The 22287-nt window shown below is 47.4% G+C and overlaps 1 protein-coding gene across 1 annotated transcript in view; it reads left to right on the forward strand.

The window, feature by feature from the left end:
- Positions 1–3303: 3303 nt before the first annotated feature.
- LOC132808001 (zinc finger protein 850-like) overlaps positions 3304–22287 on the forward strand; it is a 40200-nt gene continuing 21216 nt past the window's right edge. Inside the window, exons 1-3 of the mRNA XM_060821889.1 lie at positions 3304–3327; positions 5286–5373; positions 13330–14201. Coding sequence (XP_060677872.1) covers positions 3304–3327; positions 5286–5373; positions 13330–14201 — 984 coding nt within the window. The remainder of the gene's footprint in view (positions 3328–5285; positions 5374–13329; positions 14202–22287) is intronic.

Below are 22287 nucleotides of genomic sequence, written 5' to 3' on the forward strand. Positions count from 1 at the left end.
GGCTGCATCTGAGAAGTAGGAGAGTCAACATTTCGGGCTTAAGCCCTTCATCTGTTGATGTTGAAACTTCCGTCTTCAGATTTTCAAATACAGTAGCGCCTCGACTTACGAACTTAATCAACTTTTCCCATTGTTCGGATAGCGTAAGAATGGTTGGACGGCTGTTCACAGCGCACACGCCAAAGACGAACTGAATGAGATCACGCGGGGGCCCGAGAGCTTTTGTGTTCGTACCTTCAATTTCGTACGTACGTTGAAGCAAAGTTTTACGTACAATCCTGTTCGTAAACCGATTTGTACATGAACGGGTTTGTTCGTATGTCGAGGCGCTACTGTGCTCTGTAAAAAGAGATTACAAAGGTCATTAGTGCAGGGTAGAAATTCAGAACAAGCAATTCTACTTTCTGTGGAATATTCTTTTCTTTTGTTATTCCACAAAATTTGGGCAGCACGGTGGCACAGTGGTTAGCACTGCTGCCTCACAGCGCCAGAGACCTGGGTTCAATTCCCACCTCAGGCGACTGACTGTGTGGAGTTTGCACGTTCTCCCCGTGTCTGCGTGGGTTTCCTCCGGGTGCTCCGGTTTCCTCCCAAAATCCAAAGATGTGCGGGTCAGGTGAATTGGCCATGCTAAATTGCCCGTAGTGTTAGGTAATGGGTAAATGTAGGAGTATGGGTGGGTTGCGCTTCGGCGGGTCGGTGTGGACTTGTTGGGCCGAAGGGCCTGTTTCCACACTAAGTAGTCTAAAAAAAAAAAATTCTTTTGTTATTCCACAAAATTGAAAGCACCATCCCACTCTCTCTCCCCCTCTGTTCTCACTCGGCTCGAACTAATTCTCCTGAAGGTGCTGATTCAGGATCTTACGGGACAGAAAAGCAAAAACATCAAGACTGCCGTCTCTCTGAACTTTGGATACCTCCGCCTGAAAGCTAATATCTTTCACAACACTGGGATACTGCTGAGAGTGAGCAGGTCTGATTTTGGGAAGCAAAAAGAAAGTGTCAAGTCAGGGTGAACCTGCCACGCAGCTTCTTGAAGAAGGACCAGACACAAAATGGTTAACGACCCCAGGAAGGTGGGAGCAAAATGGGACATCAAGGCATTAACATTGAAAGTAGAGAGAAAGTGAACCTCCTGACTCTGGCAAACGCCAGAGTCATAGAGATACATAGCACAGAAACAGACCCTTCTGTCCAACACAATTGTACTGACCAGATATCCTAAATTAATCTAGTCCCATTTGCTGGCATGTGGCCCATAGCTGGGGTCATCCCCACCCTGTCCTGAGACCTTGATGCGTCCAAGCTGACCCTCGAAGGTTTCGTTTGTCCTCCATTCTTTCCCAGTTGTCTTTTGTAGGTTTTGAAAACTTTCCCAATCCTCTGAGTATAGGATTTGGGAAGTTATGTTGCGGCTGTACAGGACATTGGTTAGGCCACATTTGGAATATTGTGTGCAATTCTGGTTTCCTTACTATCAGTAAGATGTTGTGAAACTTGAAAGGGTTCAGAAAAATTTACAAGGATGTTGCCAGGGTTGGAGGATTTGTTCTGTTTGGAGGCTAGGGCTGTTTTCCCTGGAGCGTTGGAGACTAAGGAGTAACCTTATAGAGGTTTACAAAATTATGAAGGGCATGAATAGGATAAATAGCCAAGGTCTTTTCCCAGGAGGGGGTGGGTCCAGAACTAGAGGGCATAGGTTTAGGGTGAGGGGGGGAAAGATATAGAAGAGATCTGAGGAGCAACCTTTTCACACCGAGGGTGGTACATGTTTGGAATGAGTTGTCGGAGGTTGAGGTTAGTACAATTGCAATATTTAAAAGGCATCTGGCTGGGTATATGAATGGGAAGGATTTTGAGGGATGTGGGCCAGGTGCTGACAGGTGGGACCAGATTGTTGGTCCCACCATGGATGAGTTGGACCAAAGGGTCTGTTTCTATGTTGTATACCTCTATGACAGGTTGGACTAAAGGGAATGTTTCTGTGCTGTATGACTCTGGAACCATTCTATACTGGTCTTAAACCATGTTCTCGCCTTCCCCCACAAACATCCACTTCTTTGTTAAAAAATCAGATGAACTCTGCCTTGAATATACTCAATGACACCCTAACTGCAGGAAGACATCCCACTTGTGAACTCAATTCCTCTTGCTAATATAACGCTTGCCTTGCCGATTGCTTCCTACATCTGTCTGACAACTGGCAGTGACTGGAGTAGGAGGACACTGAGGCCTCTTTGCCCATCCACACATCAGTCTAGATGAAGGGCTCGTGCCCAAAACGTCAACACTCCTGCTCCTAAGATGCTGCCTAACCTACCGTGCTCTTCCAGTACCACAATGTTTGAGCCTGATCTCCAGCATCTGCAGTTCTCACTTTCTCCACATTCAAATACATCTCCATTTAAACAATGCACCTCCTTTCTGTTTTTCTTTGCCACAGCCAAAGCTATAATTTCATATCGTGGTCCTGTGTTTGCCAATTGTGGTCCTCTCTATATCGGGGAGAGCGAGCGCAAACTTGGGGAACGGTTCACTGAGCATCACAGCTGGGTCCACAGAGCCGACCAGACCTCCCAGTCACCACCCATTACAATTCCCTTTTCTGACATGACCATCTTTGGCCTCCTCCATTACCACAACGAACCTAACTGCAAATTGAAGGGACCACACCTCATCTTCCAGGCAGCCTACAGCCTGAAGGACTCAACGTTGAGTTTTCCAATTTCAAAAAAACCTCCCTCCTTGTTCTTTGCCAGCAACCCCATGCATTCCTCCCATTGACCAATCAGGTCGTAGCCTCTACCTGTCTTGACCTATCTCCACTTCACTCCCACCCCCTTTATCTGCAGCTTCTCCAGCCAACCCCAGCCCCAGCCCCGAGGAAGGGTTACACCCGAAACGTCGACTTCTCCACTTCCTGTCTATTTTGCAAATTGAGACACAGACCTGGACCAGCGTTTCCAGAGTCTGTCCCCTTCCGGATTCACACTCTTTTCTTTCAGTTGCTGCAAGTCAACAACTGAACCCCAGAATGAAAAAGACATGGAATGGGAGCAAAATAGTGCCGTACTCACAGATCTGGGACAGAGGAAGGAATGTGCAGTCTGGGTAAAGCTCTATCTTTATTCAGAGAGAGAGGATCAGGAGCTGCAGCTTGAGAAGCTCATGGTCCGACTTCCGCATTCAGACAATGGGCTGACTCTGATTGGCAGGAGGACCAGTCTCCTTCCGGTCCTCCAAGATTGCCTATTGGTCCATCAAAAGAATGTTTCGCGCCGTTTTTGCATACAGCGAATGAGCATGCTCAGTGTTTTGCTGACACTGGTAAGCATGCGCACTGCGTTGCTGACACTGGCAAACATGCGCAGTATGCTCTATGGGGATGTTGGTGTTCCTGACAGATTTTAAGTGTCCAAATGCCAACAGGGGTAAAAAGATAGAGCCACAATTCTTTTTCCCTGCGGCTCGATATTTTATTCCTTTTGCATTTTGTCTGGCTGCTCAACTTTTGTATGTCGTTTCCCCTTGTTGTGGGGGCAAGGCACCGAGACCAGAACTGGAGGGCATAGGTTTAGGGTGAGAGGGGAAAGATTTCTGAGGGTACTAAGGGGCAATCCTTTTGCACAGAGGGTGGTATGTGTATGGAATGTACTGTCAGATGACGTGGTGGGGGTTGGTACAATTACATCATCTGGATGGGGATATGAATAGGAAAGATTCAGAGGGATAAGAGGCGACATGCTGGCATCTGGTCGGCATAGACTGAAGGGTTTGTTTCTGTGCTCTACAGCTCTGTGACTCTATTTTTAGATAGTATGGAAAATAAAGAGCATGAAAGCATGGGAAGTGTTAGAGCATGGAGACCATTTCCAGTTCATAGAGTCATAGAGAGATGTACAGCATGAAAACACACCCTTCGGTCCAACCCGTCCAGGCCGACCAGATATCCCAACCCAATCTCGTCTCACTTGCCAGCACCCGGCCCATATCCCTCCAAACCCTTCATATTCATATACCCATCCAAATGCCACTTAAATGTTGCAATTGTACCAGCCTTCACCACTTCCTCTGGCAGCTCATTCCATACATGTACCACTCTCTGCATGAAAATGTTGCCCCTTAGGTCTCTTTAATATTTTTCCCCTCTCACCCTAAACCTATGCCCTCTAGTTCTGGACTCCCCAGGGAAAAGACATTGCCTATTTATCCTATCCATGCCCCTCATAATTTTGTAAACCTCTATAAGCTCACTCTCCCCCAAGCCTCTGACGCACCAGTGAATCAGCCCCAGCCTGTCCCGAAAGCTCAAATCCTCCAACACTGGCAACATCCTTGTAAATATTTTCCGAACCCTTTCACGTTTCACAACATCTTTCTGATAGGAAGGAGACCAGAATTGCATGCAATATTCCAACAGTGGCCTAACCAATGTCCTGTACAACCGCAACATGACCTCCCAATTACTGTACTCAATACTCTGACCAATAAAGGAAAGCATCCCAAGCGTCTTCTTCACTATCTTTTCTACCTGTGACTCCACTTTCAAGGAGCTATGAACCTGCACTCCAAGGTCTCTCTGTTCAGCTACACTCCCTTGGACCTCACCATCAAGTGTATAAGTCCTGCTAAGATTTGCTTTCCCAAAATGCAGCACCTCGCATTTATCTGAATTAAACTCCATCTGCCACTTCTCAGCCCATTGGCCCATCTGGTCCAGATCCTGTTGTAATCTGAGGTAACTCTCTTCGCTGTCCACTACAGTTGCAAAGGATAGTGGAACACTCTTACACCAATTAGCAGAGTAAGGTTGAGGCTGAAAGGTCACTATGGCAAGATGAGATAACACAGTTAGTAAAGTTAGCCTCATCTGCTAACTATCATTATTGGGACAATAAATATTTGGGACATGACATTAAATATCTAATTGTTAGTGAGTAGAGTCAGCCTGCTTGAAACTACTGACAATAAATATCTAATCATGACATTAGGAAAATATTAAGTAGGGTCTAGAATGAAAGACCATTGTTGCAAAAGCTGACATTAAATCTCTAACCGAGACATTGGAATAACATGAAGTAGAATGTACAACTAAAGAGATAATGGGAACTAACATCACTGGCTTATTGTGTAGCTAGACTGAGGTACGTTGATAAATATAGTTGGACATGCTGATAAGCTAACACAAACATGATTTAAAAAAAGATATTTTAAAACCACAGACCCTGAGGTTTGTGGGCATTCGAGAATCTGCTTTTCGAGTGTCACGGTCTTTTTCTTTGCAGATAAACGACCTACTTCTTGAAGAACTCTCTGCGTCTCCTGGTCGTCCTCTACATTTTATCCACGACAACAGTCGGAACCAATTTCATGGTACGAGGAGAAAAAGACTCGGGGGGTGGGGGGGAGGGGGCAAAGGGTGGGGTGAGAGAAAGACTGGGGGGGACAATGGTGGTGTGAATTTTAACTTCGTACACCCCAGTCCAACACCGGCATCTCCAAATCGGGGACGTAGTTCTTTGAAAGTTGCATCATTGCTGGACAGGGTGGTGAAGGAGGCGTTTAGCACACTTGCCTTCATTGTTCACACCGTTCAGTGTAGGAATTGGGACATCACATTGAGGTTGTACAGGATATTGGTGAGACCACGTGTAGAGTACTGAGTACACTTCTGGTCGCCCTATCGACGACCACAAGTTGACTGGTGACCTTATTTCGATTTATAAAGTCATGGGGCGTGTAGGAAAGGTAAATATCACAGGGGGGAAGAAAGGGTGGATCTCCTCTTTTTTTACTTCTCTTGGCACTTGGACACAAATTCTGTCAGTAACAGCAGCATCACCAGAGAGCATACTGCGCGTGCTCCTCGCCGCACGCATCGCGATTTTCTTTTGGTGGGCCAATCGGAAACCCTGGAGGACCGGAAGGATATGGGTCCTCCTGCCAATCAGAGCCTTCCTGTTGTCTGAATGCAGAAGCTGGAACACGAGCTTCGGAAGGTGCTGCTCCTCTCTCTGAATGAAGATTGAGTTTGTTCCAGACTGCAACCTCCTTACTCCGCCAGTACACCGCTCTCTTCTCAACTCCTTTCTCATTTTTTTTTCATTCTGGGCTTCAATTTTTGACTTGCACCAACCGAACGGAAAGGGAAATGAATCCACGAAGTGGACAGAATCTGGAAAAGGTTTTCATAAACAGAGAGTGGTTCATGTATGGAATGAATGTCCAGAGGAAGTGGTGGATGCACGAACAGATGCAACCTTTAAAAGACGTTTGGATAAGTACATGAATCGGGAAGGTGCGGGGGGATATGGGCCAAACATTGGCAAGTGGCACTGAAACATAGTCAGCATGGAATAGTAGGGCTGAAGGGTCCGTTTCTGTGCTGTCTAACTAACTGTTCTGTCGTGGTCTTAAAACTTTCTTGCCTTCCACTTTAAACGTGGTTATTGTACCTGCATCCAACACATAAACCACTGTCAACCAAAAAAATCACCTCATCCACACAACATAAAAATCCACACTCTGTTGTTCAAAAAACAGATGAACTCAGCCTTGGATATATTCAATGACCCCCTAACTGCAGGATGACATCCCCACTGCTAATCCCAGTTCATCTTCCGAATATACCACTTGCCTTGCTGATTGCTTGTGCATCTGTCTGATGACTGGTGGAGAAGGACGCTGAGGCCCCTTTGTACATCCATGCATCATTCCTGATGAAGGGCTCGGGCCTGAAATGTCGACTCTCCCACTCCTCCGATACTGCCTGTCCTGCTGTGCTTTTTCAGCCCCACACTTTTAGACTCTGATTCCAGCATCTGCAGGTCTCACTTTCTGCACATCGGACACTGAGGGTTAACCTTTATAAGGGGCAAGGTCTTTCCCCAGGGTAGGAGAGTCCAGAACTAAAGTGGCATAGATTTTAGGTGAGTGGGGAAAAGGACATGAGGGACAACCTTTTCACACAGAGGGTGGTGCATGCATGGAACGAACTGCCAGAGGAAGTGGTGGAGGCTGGAACAGGTACAACATTTAAAACCCATCTTGATGGGTACATGAATAGGAACAGTTTAGAGGGATATATGGGCAAATGAGACCAGGTTAATTTCGGATATTTGGTCAGCATGGACGTGTTTGGCTGGAGGGTCTGTTTCTGTGCTGTTATCCTGGAATTGTCTCTGGTGAATGCAGAAGTGTGGTTGGACTTTCAGAGCAGCTTTCCAAGATGGGTTGCCCTTACTGGAAGCAAAAGAAGTTACAATGAAGTATTTCGTTTGTGAGACAGCAACTGAGTGAGTGAGTACATCTGGGAGCTTGGTGGAAAGTGGGAATTTATTGCACTGTGGGGATGAAGCCCTACCCCACCCAGGATGAGACTAGGCCTTGAGTTGAGGAGAGTAGATTTAGGACAGAGATGAGGAGGAACTGCTTTTCCCAGAGAGTAGTCAATCTATGGAATTCCCTGCCCAAGGAAGCAGTAGAGGCATCTTCATTAAGAATATTCAAAACACAGTTGGATGGGTATTTGCATGGTGTGGGAATTAAGGGTAGTTGGGACAATGCAGGGAGTAGGATCTTAGATGACGCATATATCAGCCATGATCATAATGAATGGTGGAGCAGGTTCGATGGGCCAAATGGCCAACTACTACTTCTTTTACTATGAAACTCTAACCCTGCATTTCCCATGGCTACCCCATCTAACCTTCACATGCCTGTACATTATGGACAATTTAGCATGGCCAATCCAAATCAAGGCCGGTGAGCAATATAGTGATGTGGAAAATGAACATCAGAGAACGATAGAAAGGGACAAGGTGAGTAAATGTACCAGCAATCAAAACCGGATTCTGAAGATCACAAAACTTGAAACTAAAAACGATGTTTCTGAATGTGTGGTGCATTGTAACAAAATTGACTGCACACATTGAAGAGAATAATTATGATCTGAGACTCCTTACAGAGGCATGGCTTCAGGATGACAAGGATTGGATCCTGAATATCAAGGTGATAGTCAAATGGGAAGCGAGGTGAAGGTAGAGGCTTGGCGCTGCCCATCAAAGCACTGATCACAGGGAAGTCTAGTGTTAGCTTGGATTCAGGTCCTGATTTCTCTGTCCTCTGATGTCCCTGTACCCACAGAGTAAGATATTGGTCTGTTCTGCTCTGCTGGATTTCTACTGAAGCTTTGACCCCCACCCCTACACCTTCTGGAACAATAAAACATTCAGTCAATTAAGACCCAAGCCACAATCCCCAGCCTGTCAACCATCCAGACACACAGTGTAGTCCTAGCTGGGATTTATGATTTATAACAGCTATGATTTATAAAAATATTTACGCCAGCAGAATTAAAGCATCTGTTATCAAGTAGACATCGGGATATACAGCACGCAATAGACTTTACTCTGTCTCATTCACACACATAAACACGTACATCCATGGGGGTGAATTTGTATTTGCAGAATTATATTTGCAGATACATTGTATTTTTCTCAAAAAATGCACAACCTGCAGGCTGTTCAATTAGTTTGACCTATACTGATACCTTCAGGGATTTCTGAACTTGGACAGCAAGGACCCTTTGTTCCTCAGCACTCTGTAGTGATCTACTATTTATTACTTCCTTCCTTCTCTTATTAAATTTCCCAGACTGCCTGGAGATTAAATTCCATAGTTCTGCCCCATTTACTGGCTGATAGATATCAGAGTGTAGCCAGAGACCATCCTCCTCCCTAGGAACAATACAGCCTTTCCAGCATTTACTCCTGGACAGAGGAGGCAGTGTTTTCTCCAACTAAATTAATCAAAAGTTCCTCACGCTAGCTACACAATAAACCAGTGATGTTAGTTCCCATTATCTCTTTATTTGTGCCCTTACAGTTTTTTCTACATTCTACTTAATGTTATTCTAATGTCACAGTTGGAGATTTAATGTCAGCTTTTGCAACAACGGTCTTGCATTCCAGACCCGACTTCCTAATGTCATGATTAGATATTTATTATCAATAGTCTCAAGCAGGCTGACTCTACTCATTATTAATTAGATATTTAATGTCATGTCCGGAATATTTATTGTCCCCGTCCTGTCAATCATATTTAGCAGGTGAGGCTAACTTTACTAACTGTGTTATCTCATCTTGCCATAGTGACCTTTCAGCCTCAACCTTACTCTGCTAATTGGTGTAAGAGCTTTCCACTATCCTTTGCAACAAATTGGCAGTAGTCTCCATGCTCTAACCCTTCCCATGCTTTCATGCTCTTTATTTTCCATACTATCTAAAGATAGACTCAGAGTTGTAGAGCACAGAAACAAACCCTGTGGTCCACGCTGACTAGATGTCCTAATTAATCTAGTGATCTATTTGGCAGCATGTCGCCCCTTACCCCTCTGAATCTTTCCTATCCATATCCGCATTCAGATGCATTTTAAATACTGTAATTGTACCAGCCTCCACCACTTCCTCTGGCAGCTCATTCCATACACATACCACCCTCTGTGCGAAAGGATTGCCCCTTCGGACCCTCAGAAATCTTTCCCCTCTCACCCTAAACCTATGCCCTCCAGTTCTGGTCTCGGTGCCTTGCCCCCACAACAAGGGGAAACGACATACAAAAGTTGAGCAGCCACACAAAATGCAAAAGGAATAAAATATCGAGCCGCTATTGTGGCTCTATCTTTTCATCCCGCTGGCATTTGGACACTTAAAATCTGTCAGGAGCACCAACATCCCCAGAGAGCATACTGCGCATGTTTGCCAGTGTCAGCAAAACACTGAGCATGGTCATCGCTGTACGCAAAAAAGGCGCGAGACATTCTTTTGATTGACCAATAGGCAACATTGGAGGACCGGAAGGAGCCTGGTCCTCCTGCCAATCAGAGTCAGCCCATTGTCTGAATGCGGAAGTTGGACTCTGAACTTCTCAAGCTGCGACTCCTGATCCTCTCTCTCTGAATAAAGATTGAGCTTTACCCAGACTGCACATTCCTTCCTCTGTCCCAGATCTGTGAGTACGGCACTCTCTTATCTCGCCCCCTATTCCATTTTTTTTTCATTCTGGGGTTCAATTGTTGACTTGCAGCAACTGAAAGGAAAGAGTGAATTCGGCAGGGACAGACTCCGGAAACGTTGATCCAGGTCTGTATCTCAATTGGCAAAATAGTTAGGCAGGAGGCATCAGATGGTGGAGAAGTCGACGAATCGGTTGTAACCCTTCTTCAGGGCTGGGGCTGGGTGCAGAAGCTGCAGAGAAAAGGGGGTGGGGGTGAAGTGGGAAAAGGTCAAGACAGAGGGTACGACCTGGTTGGTCAATCGGAGGAATGAATCTTGTTGGTGGCAGGGAGGAGGGCGGGGATGGGAATGGAGAGGGAGGTTTTTTGAAATTGGAAAACTCAACGTTGAGTCCTTCGGGCTGCAGGCTGCCCGGAAGATGAGGTGTTGTCCCTCCAATTTGCGGTTAGATTCGTTGTGGCAATGGAGGAGGCCAAAGATGGTCATGTCAGAAAGGGAGTGGGAAGGAAATTGGAATGGGTGGTTACTGAGAGGTCTGGTCGCCCTCTGCGGGCACAGCTGTGATACTCGGCGAATCGTTCCCCAAGTTTGCACTCGCTCTCCGATATAGAGAAGACGACAATGGCAAATGCAGTACCACAATATGAAGTTATAGCCTTGGCTGTGGAAAAAAAACGCAGAAAGGAAGTGCATTGTTGAAATGGAGATGTATTTGAATGTGGAGAAAGTGAGAACTGCAGATGCTGGAGATCAGGCTCAAACATTGTGGTACTGGAAGAGCACGGTAGGTTAGGCAGCATCCGAGGAGCAGGAGAGTTAACGTTTTGGACATGAGCCCTTTATCAGGAATGATGTGTGGATGGACAAAGAGGCCTCAGCATCCTTCTACACCAGTCACTGTCATTTGTCAGACGGGTGTAGCAAGCAATCAGCAAGGCAAGTGGTATATTAGCAAGAGGAGAAAGTGAGGACTGCAGATGCTGGAGATCAGAGCTGAAAATGTGTTGCTGGAAAAGCGCAGCAGGTCAGGCAGCATCCAAGGATCAGGAGAATCCATGTTTCGGGCATGAGCCCTTCTTCAGGAATGAGGAAAGTGTGCCAAGCAGGCTAAGACAAAAGGAAGGGAGGAGGGACTTGGGGGAGGGGCGTTGGAAATGCGATAGGTGGAAGGATGTTAAGGTGAAGGTGATAGGCCGGAGTGGGAGCGGGGGTGGGGGTGGAGAGGTCAGGAAGAAGATTGCAGGTTGGGCAGGTGGTGCTGAGTTCGAGGGTTGGGACTGAGACAAGGTGGGGGGAGGGAAAATGAGAAAACTGGGGCTCAAGGGCGGAGGAGCGGGAAGTGGTCCAACTAGTCATGGAGATGTACAGCTTAGAAACAGACCCTTCGGTTCAACCCGTTCATGCCAACCAGATATCCCAACCCAATCTCATCCCAACTGCCAGCATTTGGCCCATATCCCTTCAAACCTTTCCTATTCATACACCTGTCCAGATGTCTTTTAAATGTTGCAATTGTACTGGCCTCCACCATTTCCTCTGGCAGCTCATTCCATACACGTAATACCCTCTGTGTGAAATAGTTTCACCTCAGATCTCATTTGTATCTTTTCCCCTCACCCTAAACATATGCCCTCTAGTTCTGGACTCATTTCCCCCCAACCCCCTCCCCTGGAGAAGGCTTTGTCTATTTATCCTATCCATGCCCTTCATGATTTTATAGGTTACTCCTTAGCCTCCAACGCTGAGGGGAAACAGCCCTCGCCTCCCTATCGATCACATCCTCCAACCCTGGCAACATCCTTGTAAATTTTTTCTGAACACTTTGAAGTTTCCCAACATCTTACCAATACTAAGGAAACCAGAATTGCACACAATATTCCAAATGTGGCCTAACCAATGTCCTGTACAGCCACAACATAACTTCCCAAATCCTATACTCAGAGGATTGGGGAAGTTTTCAAAACCTACAAAAGACAACTGGGAAAGAATGGAGGGACAAACTAAAACTTTGAGGGTCAGCTTGGAGGCATCAAGGTCTCAGGACAGGGGGTGGGGATGACCATGGGCCACATACCAGCAAATGGGACTAGATTGATTTAGGATATCTGGTCAGTACAGGCGTGTTGGACAGAAGGGTCTGTTTCTGTGCTGTACATCTCTATGACTCTGGCTTTCCACTAACTTTTGCCACGTCAATAGGTTCACTTTCTCTCTAATGTCGGCGTTAATGCCTTGACGTCTCATTTTGCTCCCACCTTCCTGGGGACGTTAACCATCTTGTGTCTGGTCCTTGCTCAAGAAGCTGAAAGGCAGGTTCACCCTGAATTGACACACTTTTTTTTTGCTTCCCAAAATCAGACCTGCTCACTCTCAGCAGGACCCCAGTGTTGGGAAAGATATTAACTTTCAGGTGGAGGTATCCAAAATTCAGAGAGATGTCAGTCTTGACATTTTTGCTTTTTCTGTCCCTGTAAGATCCTGAATCAGCACCTTCAGGGGAATTAGTTAGAGCGGAGTGAGAACAGAGGGGGAGAGAGAGTGGGATGGTGCTTTCAATTTTGTGGAATAACAAAAGAAAAGAATTGCTTGTTCAGAATTTCTACCCTGCACTGACAGTGATGACTTTTGTAATCTATTCTGACAGGATTTTTGAAGATTTGAAGAGGGAAGTTTTAAAATCAACAGATGAAGGGCTTATAACCGAAACATTGACCCTCCTGCTCCTCGGATGCTGCCTGACTCCCCTGTGACTTTCCAGTGCCACATTTTTCGACTGACTCTCCAGCATCTCCGGTCCTCACTTTGATGTCAATGTCTAACAGTCACTCAGTCCACTGGGGCCAGCAAAGATTTTCGACCGTGATTTCTGAGGGAGGAATCAAAGCTTTTTGGTTCCTGTCTGAGTATGTTTTCAGCATCAGTGGGACTGGACGAGAGACCCCACTGTTGCAGCGCACTGTGTGAGGAGCCTGAAACAGTTATACGGCCTGGAAAGGGAATTTCACGGCAGGGAGGGGCTCTACACGTGTTTGTGTGCAGCTGAAGCTTTGGCCATGGAGAAACCCGAGGAATCCCGCCCTGTGGAGAAACCGTGGAAGTGTGGGGACTGTGGGAAAGGCTTCCGTGTCCCGTCTGCCCTGGAGATTCATCGGCGCGGTCACACCGGGGAGAGGCCATTCCCCTGCACCGACTGTGGGAAGGCCTTCAGACATTCCTCTCACCTGCTGGCCCACCAGCGGGTCCACACGGGGGAAAGGCCCTACACTCAAGTCGTTCCAGCTGCATCCTTTACCCGGTCTTGCCTACACGTGACTCCAGACCCACAGCAGTCTGGTTGACTCTACACTTCCCCTTCCTGAGTGTGGGAAGGCCTTCAGCGATTCCTCCTCCCTGCGGACCCACCGGCGTGTCCACACGGGGCAGAGGCCCTTCAGCTGCCCCGAGTGTGGGAAGGCCTTTACCTACGTCTCCTCCCTGCTGAGGCACCAGCGTGTCCACACCGGGGAGAGGCCGTTCACCTGTTCTCAGTGTGGGAAGGGCTTCATCTGCTCCTCCATCCTGCGGAGCCACCAGCGGGTCCACACCGGGGAGAGGCCGTACATCTGCTCTCAGTGCGGGAAGGCCTTCAGCACATCCTCCACCCTGCTGACCCACCAGCAGGTCCACACCGGGGAGAGGCCGTACATCTGCTCTCAGTGCGGGAAGGCCTTTACCCAGTCCTCCCACCTGCGGACCCACCGGCGTGTCCACACGGGGCAGAGGCCCTTTCGCTGCCCCGAGTGTGGGAAGGCCTTTACCCACGTCTCCACCCTGCTGATGCACCAGCGTGTCCACACCGGGGAGAGGCCGTTCACCTGCTCTCAGTGCGGGAAGGGCTTCATCTGCTCCTCCCAACTGCGGAGCCACCAGCTGGTCCACACGGGGCAGAGGCCCTTCAGCTGCCCCGAGTGTGGGAAGGCCTTCAGCAGATCTTCCTCCCTGCGGAGACACCAGCGTGTCCACACCGGGGAGAGGCCGTTCAGCTGCCCCGAGTGTGGCAAGACCTGCAGCACATCTTCTGCCCTGCTGACGCAGCAGCGGATCCACACCGGGGAGAGGCCTTACACCTGCTCTCAGTGCGGGAAGGGCTTCACCTGCTCCTCCCACCTGTGGACGCACCAGCGAGTTCACGTGCCATCGCAGGGGGATTGAAGGAGTGACGACCAAGTCCCACTATCGATTAGAATATCAACCCGGTTCCGGGGACTCCCAGGTTCGAATCCCGCCACGACAGATGGCAGAATTGGTATTCGGTCAGAAATGTGGAATTCGGAATCTAACGATGAGACCATTTCAGGGAGGGGGTGGTAGGGGGAGAAAGCCCCCATCTGATTCCCTCTCTCCCTTGTTAGGGAAGGGAACCGCCATTGTGGGAAAGGATACACTCAAGTCGTTCCAGCTGCATCCTTTACCCGGTCTTGCCTACACGTGACTCCAGACCCACAGCAGTCTGGTTGACTCTACACTTCCCCTTCCTGGCAAAGGAGCGGGGAGAAACTTAACTGGAGACAGGGAATGGGTTGAAATTGCTGAGTGAGGCAACACTTCCTCCGGGTTATGGCTGTACCAAGGATCCAATTTCAAAGGGACAGCTTGGTGCTGACCAATAGTAAAGACAGTGAGGTGGGGGGAACAGGGGAGGTGTGGTGTGTGCACTTTCACCTTGAGCTGTTCAAAAAGCAACTACTTTTTCTCTGCCTCTTTGCTGGGGGGATCTGAAACTGTAACAAAGTTGGGTTGCAATAAAGGTTACCTGAACTTACCACCGGGCTCAGACTCTCATTGAAAGCTTTGAGCTCCAAGAGGTTTTTGTTTTAAAGCTGCTCATTTCTTTCAGCCTCCTGCACTAAGTTTAGAACATAGAACAATCCAGTGCAGAACAGGCCCTTCGGCCCTCGATGTTGCGCTGACCTATGAACTATTCTCAGCTCGTCCTCCTACACTATCCCAAAATCATCCATGCGCTTATCTAAGGATTGTTTAAATCTCCCTCATGTGGCTGAGTTGACTACCTTAGCAGGTAGGGCATTCCACGCCCTTACCACTCTCTGTGTAAAGACCTTGCCTCTGACATCTGTCTTAAATCCATCACCCCTCAATTTGTAGTTATGCCCCCTCGTACAAGCTAACGTCATCACCCTAGGAAAAAGTCTTTCTCTGTCTACCCTATCAAATCCTCTCATCATCTTTTATGTCTCTATCAAATCCCCCCTTAACCGCCTTCTTTCCAATGAGAAAAGACTCAATTCTCTCAGCTCGAAATGTCGACTCTCTTGCTCCTTGGATGCTGCCTGACCTGCTGCGCTTTTCCAGCAACACATTTTCAGCTCATCAATATATAAGCCTCATGGAACAGCGTCATAAGACACAGAACTTGTATCAAAAGATCAGTGTCATGCAACTGATAGAATATATTGAACAAACTTAGATAGTCTTCATCTCTTAGAATGGGTGTGGGCTTTGGTTCATTAATATGTAACAATGTTCTTGAGATGACAAGGTTTTATAAAAGAAAGGCATCTCCGCTCAGAGAATGCATTAAAGGTGTAAGATTTGAGTCTGTCTGTATTCCAATCTTGAATCAGACTGGTTCTGTTTCCAAAGTCGGAATTTGTAAAATATTACATGCATTGACTGCCTGCAGATTGTGTGCTTTTTGAACAAAATTGAATGTATCTGCAAATATAATTCTGCCAATACAATTTCACCCCAAAGAGTAGTGTGTGTGTGTGTGTGTGCATGAGAGAATGAGAGCGTGTGCATGTGAGTTTGTGTGTGTGTGCGCAGAAGTGTGTGTGTGAATGCTTGGGAAAGTGAGAGTGTGATGGAGTATGAGGCTGCGAGTGTGAGAGTGTTGAGGGGTGTGTGTGTGTCTGTCTGAGAGAGAGAGGCTTATTAAAAGCAAAGGGTTGCATTTTTGCTAAAACAAGGACTTGTACAGATAATGATCGGACCATGAGTCGTGTTATAGAATAGACAGACATGGGGTGGGGGTGTTCAGGTACATAGTTCTTTGGAGGTTGCATCACTGGTAGACAGGGTGGTTAAGGCGGCGTTTTGCAACATTGCCTTCATTGTTCACACCACTGAGGAGAGGGGTTGGGACATCATGTTGAGGTTGTACAGGATGTTGGTGAGGCCACTTTCAGAGTACTGAGGACAGTTCTGGTGACCCTGTATTAGGAAGAATACTATTAGAGAGGGTTTAATAAAGATTTACGAGGATGTTGTAAGGAGTGGAGGGTTTGAGTTATAAGGAGAGGCTGGGACTTTATTCACTGGAGCACAGGAGGTTGGGGGTTGACCTCATTGAGATTGATAAAATCATGAGGAGTGGAGGTAAGGTGACTAGAAAACGGCTCTTGCTTAGCGTAGGGGAACTCAAAACTGGGGGGGGGGGGGCATTTTTTTTAATGTGAGGAGAGAGATTTAAAAGGAAGCGGAGGGGCAACATTTTGAAAGAGGGTGAGTTGCATGTGGAATGAACTTGCTGAGGATGTGGTCGATGCAGGTACAGTGACAACATTGAAACAGCATTTGGATGGGTACATGAATACAAAGGTTTAGAGGGAAATGGGCCAAATGCAGGCAAGTGGGATGTGGGAATATGTGTTTAAATGGAGCGGTGAGCTTTCCCAATGTAGACAAGGCTCCTCGAAACGTGGCAGTGTCCCCCCCTGCAGCTGCAGAGCGAGACAGGAGAGTTTGTTTTTGTGAATGAACAGTTGTAGCGCGAGGTGGCTGTTGCTTGGTGACGGTGAGGCTCCCCCGGCCCCGCCCATCCCCCCGTGCAGACGTCACGCGGGGGCGAAGGCGGTTGGGAGGAGAAGTCGCTCGAGCGAGGAAGCGGCGGGAGGGCGGCCGTTAGGAAAATGGCGCCGTGCGGCCCGGGGCAGACACCCGGCACTGGCCGCCGCCGCCTTCCTGGCGCAGCTGCTGTGTCACGGCCACACCGGCCGGCTGTACAGCAGCCAGGAGCCGGTGAACATTCTGGAGGCGGATGGGGTTAAGGACCTGCTTGGGAACTGGTCGGGCGCCTGGGTGGTGGAGTTCTACTGGTCGTGGGGCGGCCCCTGTGTCAACTATGGGGCCACCTGGAAGGTACTGGGCCCGGGAGGTGAAAGGTGAGGCAGGTTGTGGGGGGGACGGAGGGGAAGGAATGTGGGGCCTGTCCTGTCATAGTCACATTTTACACTCACTTTCCATCTGCTTTTACTGGCGCTTGTGCTGTTTACCCCTCACTGTGTGTTTAATCCTTGTGCTGTTTGCCCCTCACTGTGTGTTTAATCCTTGTGCTGTTTGCCCCTCACTGTGTGTTTAATCCTTGTGCTGTTTGCCCCTCACTGTGTGTTTAATCCTTGTGCTGTTTACGCCTTTGCTGTTACTTGTGCAATTGCTGAGGGTAGTGTGTAAATACTAGTGAAGGATACTATGCACCAGCATGTATATGTTCCTCAGTCATTGAAGGGGCAGGACCTGTTGAGAATGGTTAGTGAAGTATGTGGTGAACTAAGCCCGTTTAACATGGAGATAGTTTGGTATTTGGAAAAATATATTTTTGTATTATTTCGAGTCATAAAAATGTACAGCACATGAACACACCCATTTGGTCCAACCTGCCTATGCCAACCAGATATCCTAAATTAATCTAGTCCCATTTGTCAGCACTTGGTTCATATTCCTCTAAACCCTTCCTATTCATATACCCATCGAGATACCTTTTAAATGTTGTAGTTATACCAGCCTCCACTACTTCCTCTCGCAGCTCATTCCATACATGCACCATCCTCTGCATGGAAAAGTTGCCCCTTAAGTACCTTTAATATCTTTCTGCTCTCACCCTAAACCTATGCCATCTAGTTGTGAACCTCACCCCGACTCTGGGGAAAAGACATCAAAAAAAAAGTTGAGCAGCCAGACCAAAGCTATAAAATATTGAGCCACATGGTGAAAAAGAAATGTGGCTCTACCCTTTATTTCTACTCTTGGCATTTGAACACTTAACATCTGTCAATAACACCAGCATCACCACAGAGCACATTGTGTCTGCTCCTCGGTGTGAACAACAGCACACCTGCTCGCTCATGTCACCAATACATTGTCCATGCTCCTCGGTGTCGGCAGAAAAGGAGACATCACTTATCTCTGTTCCTAAAGGTTTTCCCTTTATTCTTAAAGCTGTGTCCTCTGGTCCTCGTCTCTCCTACCAATGGAAACATCTTCCCAATGTCATTGTACAGTGGGGATAAAGCCCTAACCCGTCCAGTAATTTCTGGTGTGTGAGACTGGGCCTCAAGGTTAGAGGGAGTAGCTTTCAGACAGAGATGAGGAGGAACTGCTTTTCCCAGAGGGTCGTGAATCTACGGAATAGTCTAGATTAGAGTGGTGCTGGAAAAGCACAGCAGGTCAGGCAGCATCCAGAGCACAGGAAGATCGATGTTTCAGGCAAAAGCTGTGTCTTATGATCTTATTCTCCACAACCACCTGATGAAGGATCAGCGCTCTGAAAGTGAGTGCTTTCAAATAAACCAGTTGAACACTCACCTGGTGGTGTGATTTTTAACTTTGTCCAGGTTAGGATGGATTGACCGTGCCCAGAGATGTGAAGGTTAGGTGCAAAATGTAGAGCAATAGGGGTAGGGGAATAGGTGTGGGTCTGTTACCCTTCAGAGGGTCGGTGTGGATTTGTGGGGTTGAGTGGCCTGCTTTCACACTCTGGGAATTCTCTGAAGGGAAGGGATTGGCACAAATTCGTTGGTTTTTTTTTTTGGCTTCCCAAAATCAGACCACCTCACCTCTCAGCAGTATCCCAATGTTGTGAAAGATATTAACTTCCAGGTGGAGTTATCCAAAATTCAGAGAGATGTCAGTCTTGATGTTTTTGCTTTCCTGCCCCTGGAAGATCCTGAATCAGCACCTTCAGGGGAATGAGTTAGATCAGAGTGAGAACAGAGGGGGAGGGAGAGTGGGATGGTGCTTTCAATTTTGTGGAATAACAAAAGAAAAGAACTTTCCGCAGAAAGTAGAATTCCTTGTTCAGAATTTCTACCCTGCACTGACAGTGATGACTTTTGTAATCTCTTTTTACATTTCAGGATCTGAAGATGGAAGTTTCAAAATCAACAGATGAAGACCTTACGCCCAAAACGTCAACTCTCCTGCTCCTCGGATGCTGCCTGACCTGCTGTGCTTTTCCAGCGCCGCACTAACTGACTCTGACTCTCCAGCGTCTGCAGTCCTTACTTTGACGTCCATGTCTGACAGTCATTCAATCCATCGGGACAGCAACAGTTTTCATCTATGATTCTGTGAGAAGGAGCAAAGCTTTTTGGTTCCGTTTTCAGCATCAGTGGGACTGGATGAGAGACCCTACCGTTGCAGTGCACTGAGTGAGGAGCGTGTAACAGCTCTACGGTTTGGAAAGAGGAATTCACGGTGGAGAGAAGCTCCACATGCGTTTGTGTGGGGCTGAAGCTTCGGCCATGGAGAAACCCGAGGAATCCCGCCCTGTGGAGAAACCATGGAAGTGTGGCGACTGTGGGAAAGGCTTGTTTCCCGTCTGCCCTGGGGACCCATTGGCGCAGTCACACTGGGGAGAGGCCGTTCCCCTGCCCTGACTGTGGGAAGGGCTTCAGCAATTCCTCCAACCTCCAGACCCACCAGTGGATCCACATAGGGGGAGAGGCCCTTAAGCTGCCCCGAGTGCAGGAAGGCCTTTACCCAGGCCACCTCCTTGCTGACCTCCCAGCGGGATCACGCGGCATTGCAGGGGGATTGAAAGAAAGATGGCCGAGTGTCTTTACCAACTGCACTATCAACCCAGTTCCAGTGGCTCCTGAGTTCGATTCCCACCGCGACAGATGGTGGAATTGGAATTTGGTCAGAAGTCTGGAGTTCAGAATCTAACGGTGAAACCATTGTCGGTGGGGTGGGGGTGGAAGAAAACCCCCATCTGATTCACTCAGTTCTTTTTTAGAGAAGACTTGAGCGGGTATTAGAGCAGTCGTCCCAGCTGCATCATTTACACGGTCTGGCCTACACGTGACTCCAGACCCACAGTAGTCTGGTTGACTCTACGCTGCTCATCCAACTTACTTGGATACAGGTTGAAATTGCTGAGTGAGGCAATACTTCCTCCAGGTTAAGGCTTTACCAAGGATCCAATTACAAAGGGACAACTCAGTGGTGACCAATAATGAAGAAAGTGAGGGGTTGCACTTTGACCTTGAGCTGTTTTAAAAAAAATTGCTACTTTTTCTCTGCCTTTCTGCTGGGAGATTCTGAAGCTGTAACAAAGTTGGGTCACAATAAAGATTACCTGAACTTCACACTGAGCTCAGACTCTCAATGAGAGCTTTAAACTGCAACAGGCTTTTGGTTTAAAACTGCTGATTTCTTACAGGAGAAAGTGAGAACTGCAGATGCTGGAGATCAGGGTCAAGATTAGAGTGGTGCTGGCAAAGCACTGCAGGTCAGGCAGCGTCCGAGGAGCAGGAAAATCGACATTTCGGGTTTATTCCAGACTGCAACGTCCTTACTCTGTCAACCATCTGTGAATAAGGTACTCTCTTCACAACTCCTTTTCCATTTTTTTCATTCTGGGCTTCAATTTATGACTTGCAGCAACTGAAAGGAAAGAGAATGATTCCATGGAATGGACAGATTCGGGAAAAGTTTGTTTATAAACAGAGTGTTTCATGTATTAGGTGAATGTAAAGAGGATGTGGTGGATGCATGTTCAGATGCAACGTTTAAAAGACATGTAGATAAGTACATGAATAGGGAAGGTGTGGAGGTATATGGGCCAAACACTGGCAAGTGGCACTAGTTTAGTTTGAGAACATAGTCAGCGTGGCACAGTTGGACTGAAGGGTCCGTTTCTGTGCTGTCTGACCGTAACTGTTCTGTCGTAGTCTTAAAACCATTTTCTTGCCTTCCACTTTAAATGTGGTTACTGTACCTGCGTCCAACACAAACCACAAAAAACCCTCATGCACACAACATAAAAATCCACACTTTATTGTTCAGAACTCAGCCTTGAATAAATTCAATGACCCCCTAACTGCAGGAAGACATCCCCACTTCTAATCTCAGTTCAGCCTGCTAATATACCACTTGCCTTGCTGCACCTGTCTGACAACTGGCATTGACTGATGTAGAAGGATGCTGCTAATCAAAGCACTGATCACAGGCTGGTCTGGTTTCAGGACCTGATTGCTCTATCCTCTGTTGATCTCCCTGTTCCCACAGACTAAGATGTCGGTCTGTTCTCAGCTTTGCTGGATTTCTGCTCAAGCTTGGACCCCGCCTTTTATAACTATTCAATCAAGACCCAAGCCACAATCTCCCAGCCTGTCAACTATCCTAATACAAGGTGTAGTCATAGCAGAGAATCAAACAAGAAAAATGAAACAAAATCATAAATAAATAGGTGCACGTGCTTAATGTTTGTTCATGAGGAAGTAAACCAGAAATAGGGGACTCCCAGGAATCTCAGTGCCCTACTTGAGGAATTCTGTCACCCTTACACCTATTAGGATCCAGCTATGAATTACAACAACATTTACACCAACAGAGATAAAGCATCGGTTATCAAATAGAGATAAACAGCACGGAAATAGACTGTTTCTCTATCTCATGCACACACGAGATAGATCATCCATGGGGGTGAGTTTGTATTTGCAGCATGCTGTTTGCAAATACATTCTACTTTGCAAGATTTGTGAAGGTTTGTAGCTCAGGTTGAGGATTAGGGTGTAGGTTTGCTCACTGAGCTGTAGGTTTGATATCCAGACGTTTCATTACCTGGCTAGGGAACATCATCAGTGGTGACCTCCAAGTGAAGCGAAGCTGTTGTCTCCTGCTTTCGATTTATATGTTTGTCCTGGATAGGGTTCCTGGGGCTTGTGGTGATGTCATTTCCTGTTCATTTTCTGAGGGGTTGATAGATGGTATCGAGATCTATGTGTTTGTTTATGGCGTTGTGGTTGGAGTGCCAGGCCTCTAGGAATTCACTGGCATGTCTTTGCTTAGCCTGTCCCAGGACAGATGTTGTCCCAGTCGAAGTGGTGTTTTTTTTCATCTGTATGTAGGGCTACGAGGGATAGAGGGTCGTGTCTTTTTGTGGCTAGCTGGTGTGCGTGTATCCTGGTGGCTAACTTTCTTCCTGTTTGTCCTACGTAGTGTTTGTGGCAGTCCTTGCAAACCCCGGAACCCTATCCAGGACAAGCAT

The sequence above is a fragment of the Hemiscyllium ocellatum genome, assembly GCF_020745735.1.
Source record: "Hemiscyllium ocellatum isolate sHemOce1 chromosome 27 unlocalized genomic scaffold, sHemOce1.pat.X.cur. SUPER_27_unloc_3, whole genome shotgun sequence".
NCBI lineage: Eukaryota > Metazoa > Chordata > Chondrichthyes > Orectolobiformes > Hemiscylliidae > Hemiscyllium > Hemiscyllium ocellatum.